The sequence below is a fragment of the Bison bison genome, unplaced genomic scaffold (genome assembly GCF_000754665.1).
Source record: "Bison bison bison isolate TAMUID 2011002044 unplaced genomic scaffold, Bison_UMD1.0 scf7180017864172, whole genome shotgun sequence".
Taxonomy (NCBI): Eukaryota; Metazoa; Chordata; class Mammalia; order Artiodactyla; family Bovidae; genus Bison; species Bison bison.
In genome coordinates this window covers 1,273,579-1,288,967 of record NW_011494744.1, presented here as the reverse complement: position 1 = coordinate 1,288,967, position 15,389 = coordinate 1,273,579, and the positions used below count along the sequence as shown (strand labels likewise).

Below are 15,389 nucleotides of genomic sequence, written 5' to 3'. Positions count from 1 at the left end.
TCTGAGCAGCTAGCTGTTGGATCTCCTTGCAGTCCAAGGGACTCTCAAGAGTCTTCTCCAACACCACAGTTCAAAAGCATCAATTCTTTGGAGCTCAGCTTTCTTTATAGTCCAACTCTTACATCCATATGTGACTACTGGAAAAACCATAGCTTTGACTAGATGGACCTTTGTTGGCAAAGTAATATCTCTGATTTTTAATATGCTGTCTAGGTTTGTCGTAACTTTCCTTCCAAGGAGCAAGCATCTTGTAATTTCATGGCTGCAGTCACCATCTGCAGTGATTTTGGAGCCCAAAGTTCACTGTTTCCATTGTTTCCCCATCTATTTGCCATGAAATGATGGGACCAGATGCCATGATCTTAGTTTTCTGAATGTTGAGCTTTAAGCCAACTTTTTTTACTCTCAAGAGGCTCTTTAGTTCTTCACTTTCTGCCATAAGGGTGATGTCATCTGCATATCTGAGGTTATTAGTATTTCTCCCAGCAATCTTGATTCCAGCTTGTGCTTCATCCAGCCTGGCATTTCTCATGATGTACTCTGCATATAAGTTAAATAAGCAGAGTGACAATATAAAGCCTTGATGTACCCCTTTCCCTAGTTGGAACTGGTTTATTGTTCCATGTCCAGTTCTAACTGTTGCTTCTTGACCTGCATACAGATTTCTTAGGAGGCAGGTCAAGTGTCTGGTATCCCCATCTCTTCAAGAATTTTCCATGGTTTGTTGTGATCTGCATAGTCAAAGGCTTTGGCATAGTCAATAAAGCAGAAGTAGATTCTTTTCTGGAACTCTCTTGCTTTTTTGATAATCCAATGGATGTTGGCAATTTGATCTCTGGTTTCTCTGCCTTTTCTAAATCCAGCTTGAACATCTGGAAGTCTATGGTTCCCGTATTATTGAAGCCTGGCTTGCAGAATTTTGAGCATTACTTTACTAGTGTGTGCTTCTGCTGCTAAGTCATTTCAGTCGTGTCCGACTCTGTGAGACCCCATAGACAGCAGCCCACCAGGCCCCGCCATCCCTGGGATTCTCCAGGCAAGAACACTGGAGTGGGTTGCCATTTCCTTTTCCACTAGTGTGTGAGATGAGAGCAATTATGTGGTAGTTTGAACATTCTTTGGCATTGCCTTGCTTAGTGATTGGAATGAAAACTGACGTTTTCCAGTCCTGTGACCACTGCTGAGTTTTCCAAATTTGCTGGCATATCGAGTGCAGCACTTTCACAGCATCATCTTTTAGGATATGAAAGAGCTCAACTGGAATTCCATCACTTCCACTAGCTTTGTTCGTAGTGATGCTTCCTAAGGCCCACTTGACTTCGCATTCCAGGATGTCTGGCTCTAGGTGAGTGATCACACCATCGTGGTTATCTGGGTCACGAAATTTTTGTATAGTTCTTCTGTATATTCTTGCGACCTCTTCTTAATATCTTCTGCTTCTGTTAGGTTCATACCATTTCTGTTCTTTATTGTGCCCATCTTTGCATGAAATGTTCCCTTGGTATCTCTAATTTTCTTGAAGAGATCTTGTAGAGATGAACCTTCATGTCATTTCTTACCCCTAAGAGTTTGCAGGGTTCAGAATCCCCAGCTAGACTTTGAGGCCCAGTAATCTGGGCCCGCCCGTACCTTTCTGGTTCCTCTCCCATTAGTCCCCTTGTTACTCCACCCTCCATGCCATTGCTTCTGCCATTACCACCCCCTGGCTCACACTTGGACTTCTCTATTTCCATCTACTCTAAACATGATTCCATATCCATATCACATAAAGTCTCATAGTCATATGTATGTACTTCACTTCTGGCTTTTAATTCTATTTTGCTCTGTGCTTCATGATTTTCTTAAAAAAAGTTATTTTGTCGCGCCAGGTCTTAGTTGGGGCACAGGCATCTTTGTTGCTGCATACGGAATCCTTGTTGTGGCATGCAGAATCTTTTTTAGTTGTGGTATGTGGGGTCTAGTTTCCTGACCAGGGTTGAACCTGGGCCCCCTGCATCGGGAGCCACTGGACCACCAGGAAAGTCCCACGTCCCAACTTTTCATGTTCTAGTCTTATCTCCTTTACTGCACCACAAGTTCTTGTAAAGCTGGAACCAAGGCTTATTTATCCCCTATAGTCCCTGAAGTAGAAGTGTAACAGGATTGATTGGGTTATGCCGTGGTAACAACATTCACGTCTCAAAGGCTGAACACGAGAAAGATGTATTTCTCACTCGAGCTACATGTCCATCTCAGGTCAGCAGGGGGCTCTGTTCCATGACATCCTCACTGGGATCCATGAGGCCCCTCCAGCTGGAACTGGGAGGGAGCAGGGAGAAGCGGGGAGCTCCCGGGCCTCACTGTGGCGATTGATTGTTCCTGCCTGGAAGAGAGGTTTAAGCTCACAACCCACAGGCCAGAATTAGTCACACGGCTCTACTGGGGGTGGAGGGCAGAGAAGAATAATCTTTCCGTACAACTAGCAGGGGAGGAGAATCAGAAAAAGAGGAACATGGAGTCTCTACCACAGGAGCTAGTGTATATCTTGCTTATAATGGGCCACCAATAGACATGTGTTGGAAGAATAACCAAATGAATGAACCTAGATGTGGTCATCAAAACATAAGAATGCTGACTGTGATAGAATATGCTTCATTTTAAATTCATTTTCATTTTTTACAAGTAGAGGAATGTAAACATATATGAGCATTTTGTTTTTCCCGTACACAGATTCATACCTCTGAAGTATAAATACCTCTTTATATCTCTGAAGTATAAATCTGTGTATGGGATATGGATATGTGTTTTCTCTGTGTGTGCATGTAAAGAGGGAAGGATGGCATCAGGGAATTGTGAGCACACACATGCTTTTGAGAGCAGTAGGAACTGCACAGTCATCTCATGGAACAACCAGGGAGAAAGAGTGCCCTCAACTGTGTTAGAGGAAGATGGATGGTAGTCCCATTGGAGTGACTCAGCTGACTCAACTCCTTTCTCTTAGGAAATAAACCTCTGCATTATTCTATTTTTTAAAAAGTACATGTGTGTATATATATATGTTACAAAGTTTTTTTTTTTGGCCTCACTGCATAGCATGCGGAATCTTAGTTCCCCAACCAGGGATTGGACCCATGCTCCCTGCATTGGGAGCCCAGAGTCTTAACCATTGGACCACCAGGGGATTCCCCTATGTTACTGTAATTATAATGAGATGCTAATAGGATATTATGAAATAAATAATATTCTTAGGAGGACTATCCTGAGACTGGACTTGGGCCTGATGGAAGGAGATGAAAGAGAGTGCTTGACAAGACCCTTTGAGGGAGCAAGTGGACTCAACCATAGGAAGTGATGCAGCTCAACAAATGCCAGTGTGGATTCTGTTCCCCGGGGAAAACCATGTTCCCATCAACAGTCTCTCAGTTCATGACCTAGACACTGCAGCCTCGGTGAATCTCTTCTTCTTTTCTATCTAATATGACCATTATCACCCTAGCAAGGTAAGCTTTAAGTCTAGAAAAATAAATGAAACCCATAGCTGTGCTGTTTTTAAAGTGGATTTAAATGTGGGTGTAACTAACCTTTACAGTCACTGTAACTCTTAGATATATTTTCATTCAAGAGAATTCACCATATAAAGTTTGCAGGGTTATTGAAATGCTTAAAAGACCTTTGACTGAATTTGAATCAGCCTGTAGATAGCCAAGGAAACTGGTTCATGAAATGTGTAGTTCGGCTTATTAGTTGCATAATAGTGTTTAAATATTTGGGAAAATGTGCTTAATCAATGTAAAAACTTAGTAACCTGAACATTAAACAAAAGTAAGTAGTGGTGAAGTGTTTTTTCCTATGCCAAAAGGCCCTGAGGTGTGAAAGATCCTAGCAACAGACAAGACATGTATTATCCAGTAGATTTAACTGACTGTACCTTGGAGCAAAAAGGCATGAGATCTGGTTATTACTATTGAAAACAAAATCCAAACTAATATGCTTAGCAGGAAAACCCAGTTGGCAGCTGCAGGGGTTGCCTTTCATGATCGTGTCTTTTGACAAGGATTATTGTATTAATATAAGTTGTGGCTTGATCAGGCTTAAATTGTGGGCAAATATTTTTCCATGTTCAGTTCTCTAGAATAAGCCCAAGGTCTGTTCCCATAAACCATTTCTGAGGTCAGGTTTTTAAATGAGGGGAACGGAGAGGTGAGGATTTTAGAAAAAGAGCAGGCCAAGCAAGCTGGCTGATTACAGGACTTTTAAAGAAAGGAAAGATTAACATTTGATTTTATGTTGTGTTATGCTAAACTCTTCCATCTCCCCTAAATGTTCCTTGACGTTGCCATATAAACAAACAGACATTTCTGAGGTCTAAATAGTTTCATTTCATAGAGCTACCATGGAAGAACAAGTATTGTCAATGCCTATGTAATATAATTAATGGATACCCCCATTCTCCTTATTGCCTACAGCCACCAAGGTTCAGCTATTTTTCTGGAATAGTCAGTTTGACTTGTCACTTGGCTGGCTGATCTAAGATGCTCTGCAGATTCTCTGAGGACTTATGAGCTAATAATGCTTAGGGATTTCGTGTCCTGAAGAACTCTTTAATCCCATGCTTCCTGAATCCCACTCTAAGCCAGGGCCTTCTGTCACATCCCAAGAGTTACAGGCCAGTTTGAAAGCTCTGCTAAACAACCTTTCTCCTCGGCCCCTGGGGGGTTCCTGCGAGGTGCCCCTTAGGATTTTCCTGGTATCTTTGGCCAGGATGTAGCTCTTCTTGGCACTCTGCCTCTGGTGGTGTTCTGAGGGTCTCTTCCTTTCTAGACCAGAGCAGCACAGCACGCCACACCATGGGTGAGATCAGCCAAGAGACGGTGGAGAAATACCTGGAGGCCAACCCTCAGTTCGCCAAGGAGTATTTCAACAGGAAGTTGCAGGTGGAGGCGCCGAGCGGCGGGGCACAGGCACCGGCCAGCGCCTCCTTCCCCGGCCAGACGCTGGCGGAGGAGGCGGCCCTGTACCTGGAGCTGCTGGAGGTCTTGCTGGAGGAGGCGGGCAGCGTGGAGCTGGCGGCACACAGGGCCCTGCAGAGGCTGGCGCAGCTGCTGCAGGCAGACCGCTGCAGCATGTTCCTGTGTCGGGCCCGCAACGGCACGCCGGAGGTGGCCTCCAAGCTGCTCGACGTCACCCCCACCTCCAAGTTTGAGGACAACCTGGTGGTCCCCGACAGAGAAGCTGTGTTTCCGTTGGACGTTGGGATAGTGGGGTGGGTTGCTCACACGAAGAAAACCTTTAATGTTCCAGATGTGAAAAAGGTGAGTGGTCTGATGGTGACAGTGGAGTGGAGAGGAGGTCTTGGTGGCCTCGGGGAGGAACATGGGAAAGAGGCGGGTGAGGGGGTGGGGGTGGGTCCAGGGGCCATCCTTGTGGCTGTGGTTTGGCTATAACCTGGGGAGTGGGTGGTGGAGAAGAGGAACCCCCAGGCCAAGAGTGGCTAGATTTAGCAAATAAAATGACTAGATGCCTAGTTCAATCTGAATTTCAGATAAACAGTGGATAATGTTTTAGCGTTATGTCCCCTGTAATGTGGGGCAACCTTACCTGGGCATGGGGCGGTCCACACCTGCTCCCGCACACCTCTTCTGTCCTCTGGACACTGTTCTGACCAACAGGGTAAAGCAGGCCGCTCACTGGGGAGATCAGCCAACAGCCCAGATGCCAAGGCCCCTGAACTGCTCCCCACGCTTCTCACCCACAATCCTTTGAAGACTCTCAGCTCTTTGGGGTGAACTGGCTCAGGAATGATTCTCTCACCTATAGATCAAGCGTGAAAAAAGAAAAATGACATGAAATTTAAAATGTTCCCATCTGGATCATAAAAAATACATGAATTTAGGTGATGATTAAGTGCAGTTGGCCATCTCAACCCCTCCTAATTCAGATCCACCAAGAATTTCCAATCCTATAAATGGGACATTTGAAACCTCCCGAAGACTAGTTGAACACTACATAAATTATTGTGTTTTAAAAAGAACGTTCTCCTTCCAACTAAAATGCTTGTTCATCTAAGGAAAATTAGAAAATACAAATGAAGAGGGAGGAAATGCGAATCACCCATAATCTCTGCACTTCAGTAGTGCCGAGGGTCCCAGCCTGGAGTTTCTCCTGCCAGCCCTTTTCCTACACATGCGTCCTGTCATTTTTGCTTTGCTGTTAACAAAGGGGAGAGCTAGCAGATGACGGAACAGAACTGACTGGGGGCAGCCCCTGAAACGCTTACTGTGTAGAGGTTTACTTACGTAGAGGGCAGCTGGAGGCTGGAGGATAATCCCCTACGTGCCTCCTGAAGCTGATTACAGGAGGGGGGCTGTGCAGATCCACAGAAGGTGCAGAGGTTGTCAAACATTAGCAGCACTCAGCAAACAGCCCCAGGGGCAAGGGTTGCTGTTAGGCACTGGAGGGTCCTCAGTCTTTAGCACCCCTCCCTGCAGTGCATTCCGTCTGGTTTCAGTAGGATTCTGGGTCTGCTGCAGCTGCTTCTAGTGTATAAAGGGCCTTAAGACAAAGTTCTTGGACCCTAGGGAGGAGGCTCTGCCTGTACATCCTGAAGTTTTCTCATGAGAATATGCTTCTTTCAAGTCTCTGACTGAGGCCATCTCCAAAATGACGAGGATAGCAAACTTAAGAAAGTGACATGCAAGACTTTTTTTCAGAAAAAAGTTTTTGTTGTTGTTTTTAAAGGAGAGATGGATAAAATGACTTCTGGTGTGTGTGTGTTTGTGTGTGTGTGTGTGTGTGTGTGTATGTGCTCAGTCTTGTCCAACTCTTTGTGACCCCTTGGACTGTAGCTCTCCAGGCTCCTCTGTCCATGGAATTTTCCAGGCAAGAATACTGGAGGGGGTTGCCATGTCCTCCTCCAGGGGCTGCACTGGCAGGCAGATTCTTTACCACTGCACCACCTGGCAAGCCCTAACTTCTGCTACGATCCTTTATTAATGAGCCCAGTCCCGTCGAGGACAGAATGATAGAAAGGAGCTGCTTAAGAGGTCAGGTGGCCTGGGTCTGCCGCCGTCTGTGATGGACACCCCAGAGGCAGAGCGGTGGTAAGGTGGGGGGCAGGGTCACTCAGTTCTCCCTTTTACTGAGTATGTGTGAAGACAGATGCCCTCCCGCCCTCCTGAGCTCCCTTCTGAAAAGGGACAAAGACCTCATTTGCCCTTCATTTCTACTGCTTCTGAGCATTTTTCCCCCCCTCTGAGAATGGTGCTTTTCAACTCTGGAAGCACATTAAAATCAAACTGGGAGCTCTTTTAAAAATACAGATGTGTGAGACTCTCACTAGACCAGTTACATCAGGCTCTCAGAGACTGGGATGCAGCCAGGAGTATGGTTTAAAAGCTACTCCGGTGATTCTAATAGGCAGCCAATGTTGAGAACCACTGGTCTTCTGGGTGAAGAGATGCAAGAGGAGGAACTGAATTTCAAATCAACTGTAAACGATTAGTTGGAAGGGCTCCTGGACTGTTAGTTTAAGTCTTCCCTTGGGCAGACAGGAAGTTGAGTCATGGGGGCTGCGTCTCTCCCAGGGGCCAGAGTCTGATCGGTGATAAGAGGGACTGGAGAAGATGCAGCCTCCTGGCTGTGTTCCCACGCTCACCCCACCCTGCAGCCCTGCAGGCTCACCACACTTAAGTCGCTGTGGTAAAATCTGCAGAGAAAGGAGTTAGAAACCACGTTTTAAGTGACGTTTCGACCACCTCTTCACTTTTTCATTGCACTTGACGCTTGATGAAGATTCCTCTCGTTCTTGATTTCACTTGATTCTGGCAAAGACATTGTGCAGAAGGCCAGGACTGTATTTTTATTTCCATCCCGTGTATGTGAGAATCTTCTCCGTCAGTTAGGCACAATGTGGCGGATCTAAGCTCATAATCCGGGTCTTGCAAGGCCGCCCTTTTTCTTTGCCACAGCCCTGACCACACACAACTCCTGCCTGGTTGGCAAGTGTGGGCACAGGGAGGGAAGGACTACCTGCCCACAGACGGAGAGGCAGAACTGGATACTCCCAGCCTTGGCAGCAGAGAAGCCACATGGTGTCAGGTGAGAGCTTTGGCATCAGATGACCTGGGTACAGATCCAGGCCTGAGACTGGATGACGGACTGTGTTTCTCCACAAGAGAAATAGAGGGAACCAGGTCACAAAGTGCCTGACTCCCGGGAGGTGCTCAATAAATGACAGCTATGATCATATCATATTAATGTCCAGAGAGTTTGGGGGCCAGGTATAAGTGGCCAAAACCGGGTCAATGATCACTGCCTGTTTTTAAAACAGGTTAAAGGCAGGGAACTTAATAACAGGAAACTGTGACATATCCTCATCAAGTTAATCATTTCCTATTCTATTGGGAAAGCTGGTGATTAACTCTATGGGTGGTTCTCCTGGCAGCGGTTTAAAAGAAAGCCATGTGAGAATCCTAAGTTTTCAATAATTAACAGGGTGCTTATGGCTTGCACTTATAGCTTTCCATCCTTGTCTCCTGACTCCGGATCTCCAGATGTTTGATCAGAATTTAACAGTGCTAAGATTGAGGATCCAGGCAGCCCTCTGCTCTAAACATTCCCAATTGCCTTCATTGACTTATTTGAAGAAAAATCATTGAGGGGACTTCATGAATCCAAAAGATACAGGATTTACTCACAGAAACTTTACCAAGGATTGTTTGAACCAATGAAAACACAAAACCAGAAAACCTCACCTCACCTACCCTGAAATTTGATGGATGGTTTTATCTAAGATTTTCAGATATGATGATAAGCGAGTATTAAGTTTTGAAACTTGTAAGTCATTTTCTCAAAACATTCACTGAATGTAAGAACATCTTCTTGTGTTTAGAATCTAAAATAAAATAGCATCAAGTTTTGAGGCTGCAGAGTAAAATGTGTTAGCCAAGAAATGCTGCCCAGCTCCATCCCATGGTGCATGTTTTGGGCATTTTGGTTATTCCTTCTGCCCAGCATCATTGTGTAAATGAAAGTGATCACCTTCTATAATGGATAATAGGTTAGGAGGAAAATGGACAGTGAGCCAGCCTGGGCTATAGCAGTGGATTAAAAGAACCTGTCAAAGTCTGGAGGTGTCCTGGACTGAGTGAAGATGCTGCATGAGAAAGTCACAGATACAGCAGTTAGGAAAAAACATGGCTCTTGTTGGCACAGGGCAGAGAGCTAGCCCCCAGGAGCAAGCGTGCTTCTAGGCATAGGAGGCCTGCATCAGCTAAGAGCATCTCATTTCTTCAGTGATTGGAATTAGTTAGAAAAGCTAGAAGTAGAAGCCAAATGATGGGGCTTCCCTGGTAGCTCAGATGGTAAAGAATCTGCCTACAATGCAGGAGAGCCAAGTTTGATCCCTGAGTCATGAAGAACCCCTGGAGAAGGGAATGGCAACCCATTCCAGTATTCTTGCCTGGAGAATTCCATGGACAGAGGAACCTGGTGGGCTGCTAGTCTGTGGAGTCACAAAAAGTCGGACACAACTGAGCAACTAACTCATCACATCATCATTGGAAGCCAAATGGTAATGCAAAACCTGAAGGACCTCTCATCCAGTGAAAGTAAAAGAAATGAAAGTGAAAGTCGCTAAGTCATGTCTGACTCTTTGTGACTTCATGGACTATCCAGTCCATGGAATTCTCTAGGCCAGAAGACTGGAGCCTTTCCCTTCTCCAGGGGATCTTCCCAACCCAGGGATTGAACCCGGATCTCCCGCGTTGCAGGCGGATTCTTTACCAGCTGAGCCACAAGGGAAGCCCTGTCATCCAGAGAGGCCCCCAAAGTCCCGGGTTTGGCTTCCTAGTATTTACTGAGCACCTACTATCTGTCAGACTCTTTTCTAAGTGCTCTGCCCACACTATATTATTCTCTTTTTACATCAGGTACGATAGACAGTAGATAATATCCAGTGTTCCCATTTTCAGGTTAAAAAATGAGGATGCAGAGGGTTAAGTAGCATGCCCAGGGGCTCACAGCTAGTGAATCAGGAGCTGGTTTCAGCCAAGGACATCTGACTTGGGAACCTTCTTCACAATTATGCGATGCTGCCTCCTACATAATTAGCTGGTTTCTGGGGTTCCACTTTGGAAGGGTACAGAAGAAGTCTGGGGTCAAGGGCTGCATCTGACTTCCTTAGCATCCAACATTTCTAAGGATCCTCTACGGAATCAATTCATCCACTAAAAGTATAGACTCCTGGGGAAGCCAGTTTCCACTTTAGGAGATTAGAATTCAGCAGGTCTGCCATGAGGTCTGCAAATCTGCAGCAGTCTGCAGGTCTTTCGGAGCTTCAGCCCAGGTCCCCTGCTCTGAGCAGGGCTGTGATTCTGTTGCCCAAGCGGTCATTGTGCCCTGATGGAGATTCTGGCCCCAAAGTCACACACCAGTGGACTCTTCCAGTTTTACTCTGGGAAACTGAACAGAGTCCAGCTGTTTATAGAAGCACCACCCACGTGGGGAAATGAACATAATACAGCTTGTGAAAGGAAGACCACATTGATTTTTGGCCACTGAATCTCAAAGTCAGGTGGAAATTTCAGTTGAAGTTTCAAATGATGAAGACTCAAAGAGGAGTTAGTCATGACTCAGAGCAAGCAGAGTCTATACACGACCACAGTTGCTCTCACTTAAAGCTAATAAGATAACTGCTATCCTTGACCTTCTTCCCAAGCCCTTCCATTTGTGTGCCTCTCCAAACTCATCACTCTGCCCTCTACATGCTTAGTGAATTAGAGTTGTCCCTTGCGTCTTCTACTTGAAGCTTGTGTCTAGGATAATCCATTTCATTTTCCCCTATGAAAGAAATAAAAAATACAAATAAGAGATATTGACTTGATAGAAAATGACTTCCCTAGTGGTTCAGTGGTTAAGACACTGCGCTTCCACTGCAGGGGGCACAGGTTCGATCCCTGGTCTGGGAACTAAGATCCACATGCCATGCAGTGCAACCTAAATAAATAAAAATACTTTTTTAAAAAAAGAAAAAGACTTTGAAGAACTGTTAAATATCTGGTGCTGTCAAGAGGGTGGTAAGAATTTCAACATTTTGTAAAAGTAACTGGTGTAAATTAAAACTTCATGTACCTGTTGATACTGCAAAAGACATTTCCATTTGGGGACTCCATCAATAAAAATAAAAGCAAGGGTGATTAGTGCAGTATTGTTTGCAATGGGAAAACTCTAAACAGACTAAATCAGTAGATATTGGTTGAGCAGAACTGGAGCCCTCGCGCTGTGGAATAGCATGCAAGAATCTGGAAAACTAGTTCACGTCCATATGCACCAGTCTGGAGGGAAGTCCATAAGATAGTGTTAAGTGACGAATTGCATAAAATTAGGAGAGAAAATTTTATTAAAGAAAAAGAAAATGCTTTGTCCAAGTATAGAGAAAGGCATAGAAAGAGACACACTAAGCATTGTAATACAGATTTTTTCAAGTAGGTGAGATTAGGAGGGGTTTGGGGGCAGTTAATAATTTTTTCCTTATGATGGTTGGGAGGTTTCAAGGGCAAATTTTACTTTTGCGATTAAAAAGAAGAGCCCTGTGGAATCCCAGCTGTGTTCTCCTTAGAGCACGCACATCCTCCCTGTTACAATCCTGCATCCTTGCCTCCCTTCCCCTTAGAACCTGGCTTTCCATTTGGTCACAACATCACCTCTTTCATCCTGGCCCAACCCTAGCCTAACCCGGAGAGGCCACAGCTCAGGTGGGAAAGCTCATTTGGAAATGGGCCATTTCATTCTATGCTTTATTCATTCTGTCTGCTTGTGGATGGTGGGGTGGGTGGGGATGTTGGCTTGGGACCATTGTCCTGCGACCTACAGAGGATGGTCTGTTGCCCTTCCTAGATCTATACTTCATGGTTTCGTGCTGCTTTGTCAAATGTCAAATGTGGGAATGTATCTTTCAGAACAGCCATTTTTCTGACTTCATGGACAAACAAACCGGGTATGTCACCAGGAACCTGCTGGCAACCCCCATCGTGATGGGCAAGGAGGTTCTTGCTGTGTTTATGGCAGTTAACAAAGTAGACGCATCCGAATTTTCCAAACAGGATGAAGAGGTAATGCTAAGCCTGGGCATCCCTTCAGACGCTCAGTAAATTTATTTGTTGTGTAACTGAAAGATGTCACACCTAATTTGTTTTTCTCCGCCATCCGTAGGTCTTTTCCAAATACCTCAGCTTTGTTTCTATCATCCTAAAGCTTCATCACACCAACTACCTGTACAATATTGAATCCCGAAGAAGTCAGGTAAAGAGAAGGTGACAGTGACTACTTCAGCTGAGCTGTTTGACAAAGAGATCCCCCAGAGGCAACAAGCGCAGATCCTCCCCAACCACGCCCTGTGGATCAGACCCCCAAACTTCCGTTCCCAGTGTCCTCTTGTGGTCCCCTCCCCGTCACCTTCCTGCCCCTCTATCTGTAGGCACAACTGCTTGCTTTCTTCAGTCTATGTCCTGGGCAGCTGTGGTTTCTTCCTCTTTGAGGTGGCGATGATAATTACAGTACTTACCCCACGTGGTTGCTGTGACTATTAAATGGTCACTAGATGAATTAGTTCACATAAAGCTCTCAGCAGAGCTGTGTATTCCTGGTACATAGTAAAGATGCTACATTGAGAAGCAAATCGCTCCTCTGTTGCCTCCTTGAGCCAGAGGGATAAAGAACAGCATTGGTAGCCAGGATACCTGAGTTGAACTACTCTGTGGACCTTGGTTTCTTCATCAGTACAATGGTGGGAGGGTGGTTGGGATAGAGGACTTTCAAGGCCCTGGCCCATGCTAACTGTCCAGGGCAGGTAACCTTCGACTAGCTCAGGACACATGGAAGGAGGCAGGTGGCTTTCTTCCACAAGGGCCACCAGTAGCCAGTGGGCCCCCAATACTGGACCCTCTGCCTAGGAACTGTCTCTGCATTTGTGTTAGATTACTTGCCCTTTGGAGCCAAAACATTTTGGACATGGGGATTAGTCATGGCTTTCATAAACACATGGCTTTGCAAAAGGTCTGCTCATCATCCCACCCTGAGACTCTCTGTAGTTTGTTGGACACGTACATATGCAAAAATGGAATTGCATTGTTTGCTCACATGTGTTCCTTTTATTTGATGCATCTCCTGTTTTCTTCTGACTAATGCTCCTCTTCATACTGTATTTTGTTTTGATTGTTTTCTTTGTAATACCTACTTTCAGATTCTTATGTGGTCAGCCAACAAAGTATTTGAAGAGCTCACAGATGTTGAGCGACAGTTTCACAAAGCACTCTACACTGTCAGGACATACCTGAACTGCGAACGATACTCCATTGGGCTGCTGGACATGACCAAGGAGAAGGTCACTGTTTCATATGTTTTGTCTCCCCTACCACCGGCTATAAAATGCACATCACATGAGATGCAACCCATTAAAAAATGGGTATACTATGTGAACTACCGGTATAGATCTTAAAAATCAGTGCCAAGAAAGTATGGTACTTTCATCTTTTATATAAAGTCAACTTAAAAATCATCAATTACATTTTACATGGAAAAGAAGAAGGGAAAGTGTACTTTTTGGAGCAAAAAAGTATCTAGACTTGGCTTTTCCACTTCCTAGCTCTATGTGTCTTCAACAAGTCTTTTTTTCTTTTTTAAAAATTAATTAGTAGACCATATTCTTTTAGAGTATTTTTAGGTTTACAGAAAAAAATGAGCAGGAAGTTCAGAGAGTTTCCATACATATTCTTTTCCTTCCTCTTGCCCTCCCTCCTTCTAACTATGTGTCAGGGTAGGTGCTCTGTATTATTCATTTAATCCACATAATGACTCTGTAATACGCATTTTGTTATTGTCTCCGTCTTACAGATTTAAAAGATTGACTTGTTTACAGTCACAAGTTCATAAACAGCATTACTGAAAAAGAGCTTTAAAATTCCAGAATTATAAATTAACATAAAATATGCAAACCAATGGCACTCAGATATGGTAGGTAACAGGACAGTTTGCTTAATAGTGTTTCAATATATTTGCCTTCAGGAATTCTATGATGAGTGGCCAGTCAAGCTTGGAGAAGTCGAGCCTTACAAAGGTCCAAAGACACCAGATGGCAGAGTGAGTGCAGACGTCTTTCTTGATGGTGTCTGTGCCTGGTTTTAGCGGCTGTGTGTAGAGGAAAGAGCGCTGGCCCAAGAAGGACTGGGCTCTAGTCCTGGGACTTCCCGGAGGACCTTGGAGAAGCAGAAAGCACTGGACAAGGAGTTTGAGGTTCAAGTTTCAGCTCTGCCCCAACCAGCTGGGTTGCCCTTGCCTTCGCTCGTTTAACTTCTCAGTTGTCTTTTCTGTGACGCTAGGGTTTGGTGGATCAGTGCTTCTCCACAAGGAGGGAGCATTAGAGCCTCCTGCATAGTTTTTAAAACACATTGTGCCCAGGCCTTTCTTCTGACATGCTGGACTGGGATCTGCAGACAAAGGTTGGCTTAGATTTACTTTCCCCCTTGATTGCAAGTTTCATAGGAAGCTTGTTCCACCACCATATCCCCAGCATATGGGAAAGGGAAGGCAGGGGACGGAATGTGTAGGTTCTTCATCTGCCCAAAGAAGCAGAGAGACTAGTTCTCAAGTCCCTTCCAGCTTTGACAACGTATTCACAGAATCCTGCTTCTTAGGCACCCACTCAGAGTGCTGGAGGGGGTAAGTGCACTGTACAGCTGGGAAGGGAAAACATTGACGGAGGTTGAGGAATTCCATGATTTGTTCTATGGAAGTATTAGTCCGATATGTCTGGACAATAGAAATCAAAAGAAAACCGAAGATTCTCTAGAAGTTGTTAGGGTGTATTCAACTTTCTAAAATTAGTTCAGCAGTTTTGTTCATATGATAAGTGGCCAATGATATTTCTAGTTTAATTGTAAGCTTGTAATTAGGACATGAGTAGCTTGGTAATTTATGTTATGTGAAGAAATGTGGTTGGGAAATAAAATATTTAAATTAAAAAAAGTTCATTAAGGAAAAATGTCTTCTCTGGGAGGTAAGATTTTTCTCATATTCTCTCTCTTTCCTCTTAGGAAGTCATCTTTTATAAAATCATCGATTACATTTTACATGGAAAAGAAGAGATCAAAGTCATTCCGTGAGTTTTGCCATGAAGCAGCTGCAGGAGTTGCCTTTTAATGTTTGTATTCAGTGCATTTCTTTGCATAGCGATGATTTTTTTTTCTTCTCATCTTCCTCAAGGACACCTCCCACGGACCACTGGACTCTCGTTAGTGGGTTGCCAACATACGTTGCTGAAAATGGATTTGTAAGTTATCAAACAAATTTGAACCTTAAGTAATATTGGATGAAACTCTCATTAGCTAAGAGATAGGAACAATTGCTGGAGAAGG

At 44.6% G+C, this 15,389-nt stretch overlaps 1 protein-coding gene and 1 long non-coding RNA gene across 10 annotated transcripts in view; one reads left to right on the top strand and one right to left on the bottom strand.

Moving 5' to 3' along the window:
• LOC104990194 overlaps positions 1-6,810 on the bottom strand; it is an 11,974-nt gene extending 5,164 nt beyond the window's left edge. Inside the window, exons 1-3 of one of the 3 annotated variants that reach the window (XR_825482.1) lie at positions 6,276-6,810; positions 5,578-5,790; positions 1,995-2,362 (exon numbers count right to left, since the gene is read on the bottom strand). This is a non-coding gene — a long non-coding RNA (uncharacterized LOC104990194). Of the gene's footprint in view, positions 1-1,994; positions 2,363-5,176; positions 5,267-5,577; positions 5,791-6,275 lie in introns of those variants that run through there. The other 2 variants (XR_825481.1, XR_825483.1) reach the window with 2 other exon arrangements.
• PDE6C (phosphodiesterase 6C, cGMP-specific, cone, alpha prime) overlaps positions 3,183-15,389 on the top strand; it is a 53,691-nt gene continuing 41,484 nt past the window's right edge. For 5 of the 7 annotated variants that reach the window (XM_010842182.1, XM_010842179.1, XM_010842180.1 and 2 more), the window contains exons 1-7: positions 3,183-5,291; positions 11,937-12,089; positions 12,190-12,279; positions 13,220-13,360; positions 14,041-14,115; positions 15,069-15,133; positions 15,238-15,304. In XM_010842182.1, the coding sequence (XP_010840484.1) occupies positions 4,827-5,291; positions 11,937-12,089; positions 12,190-12,279; positions 13,220-13,360; positions 14,041-14,115; positions 15,069-15,133; positions 15,238-15,304 (1,056 nt within the window). In that variant the 5' untranslated portion in view covers positions 3,183-4,826. Of the gene's footprint in view, positions 5,292-6,885; positions 8,077-9,490; positions 9,551-11,650; positions 11,733-11,936; positions 12,090-12,189; positions 12,280-13,219; positions 13,361-14,040; positions 14,116-15,068; positions 15,134-15,237; positions 15,305-15,389 lie in introns of those variants that run through there. The other 2 variants (XM_010842184.1, XM_010842183.1) reach the window with 2 other exon arrangements.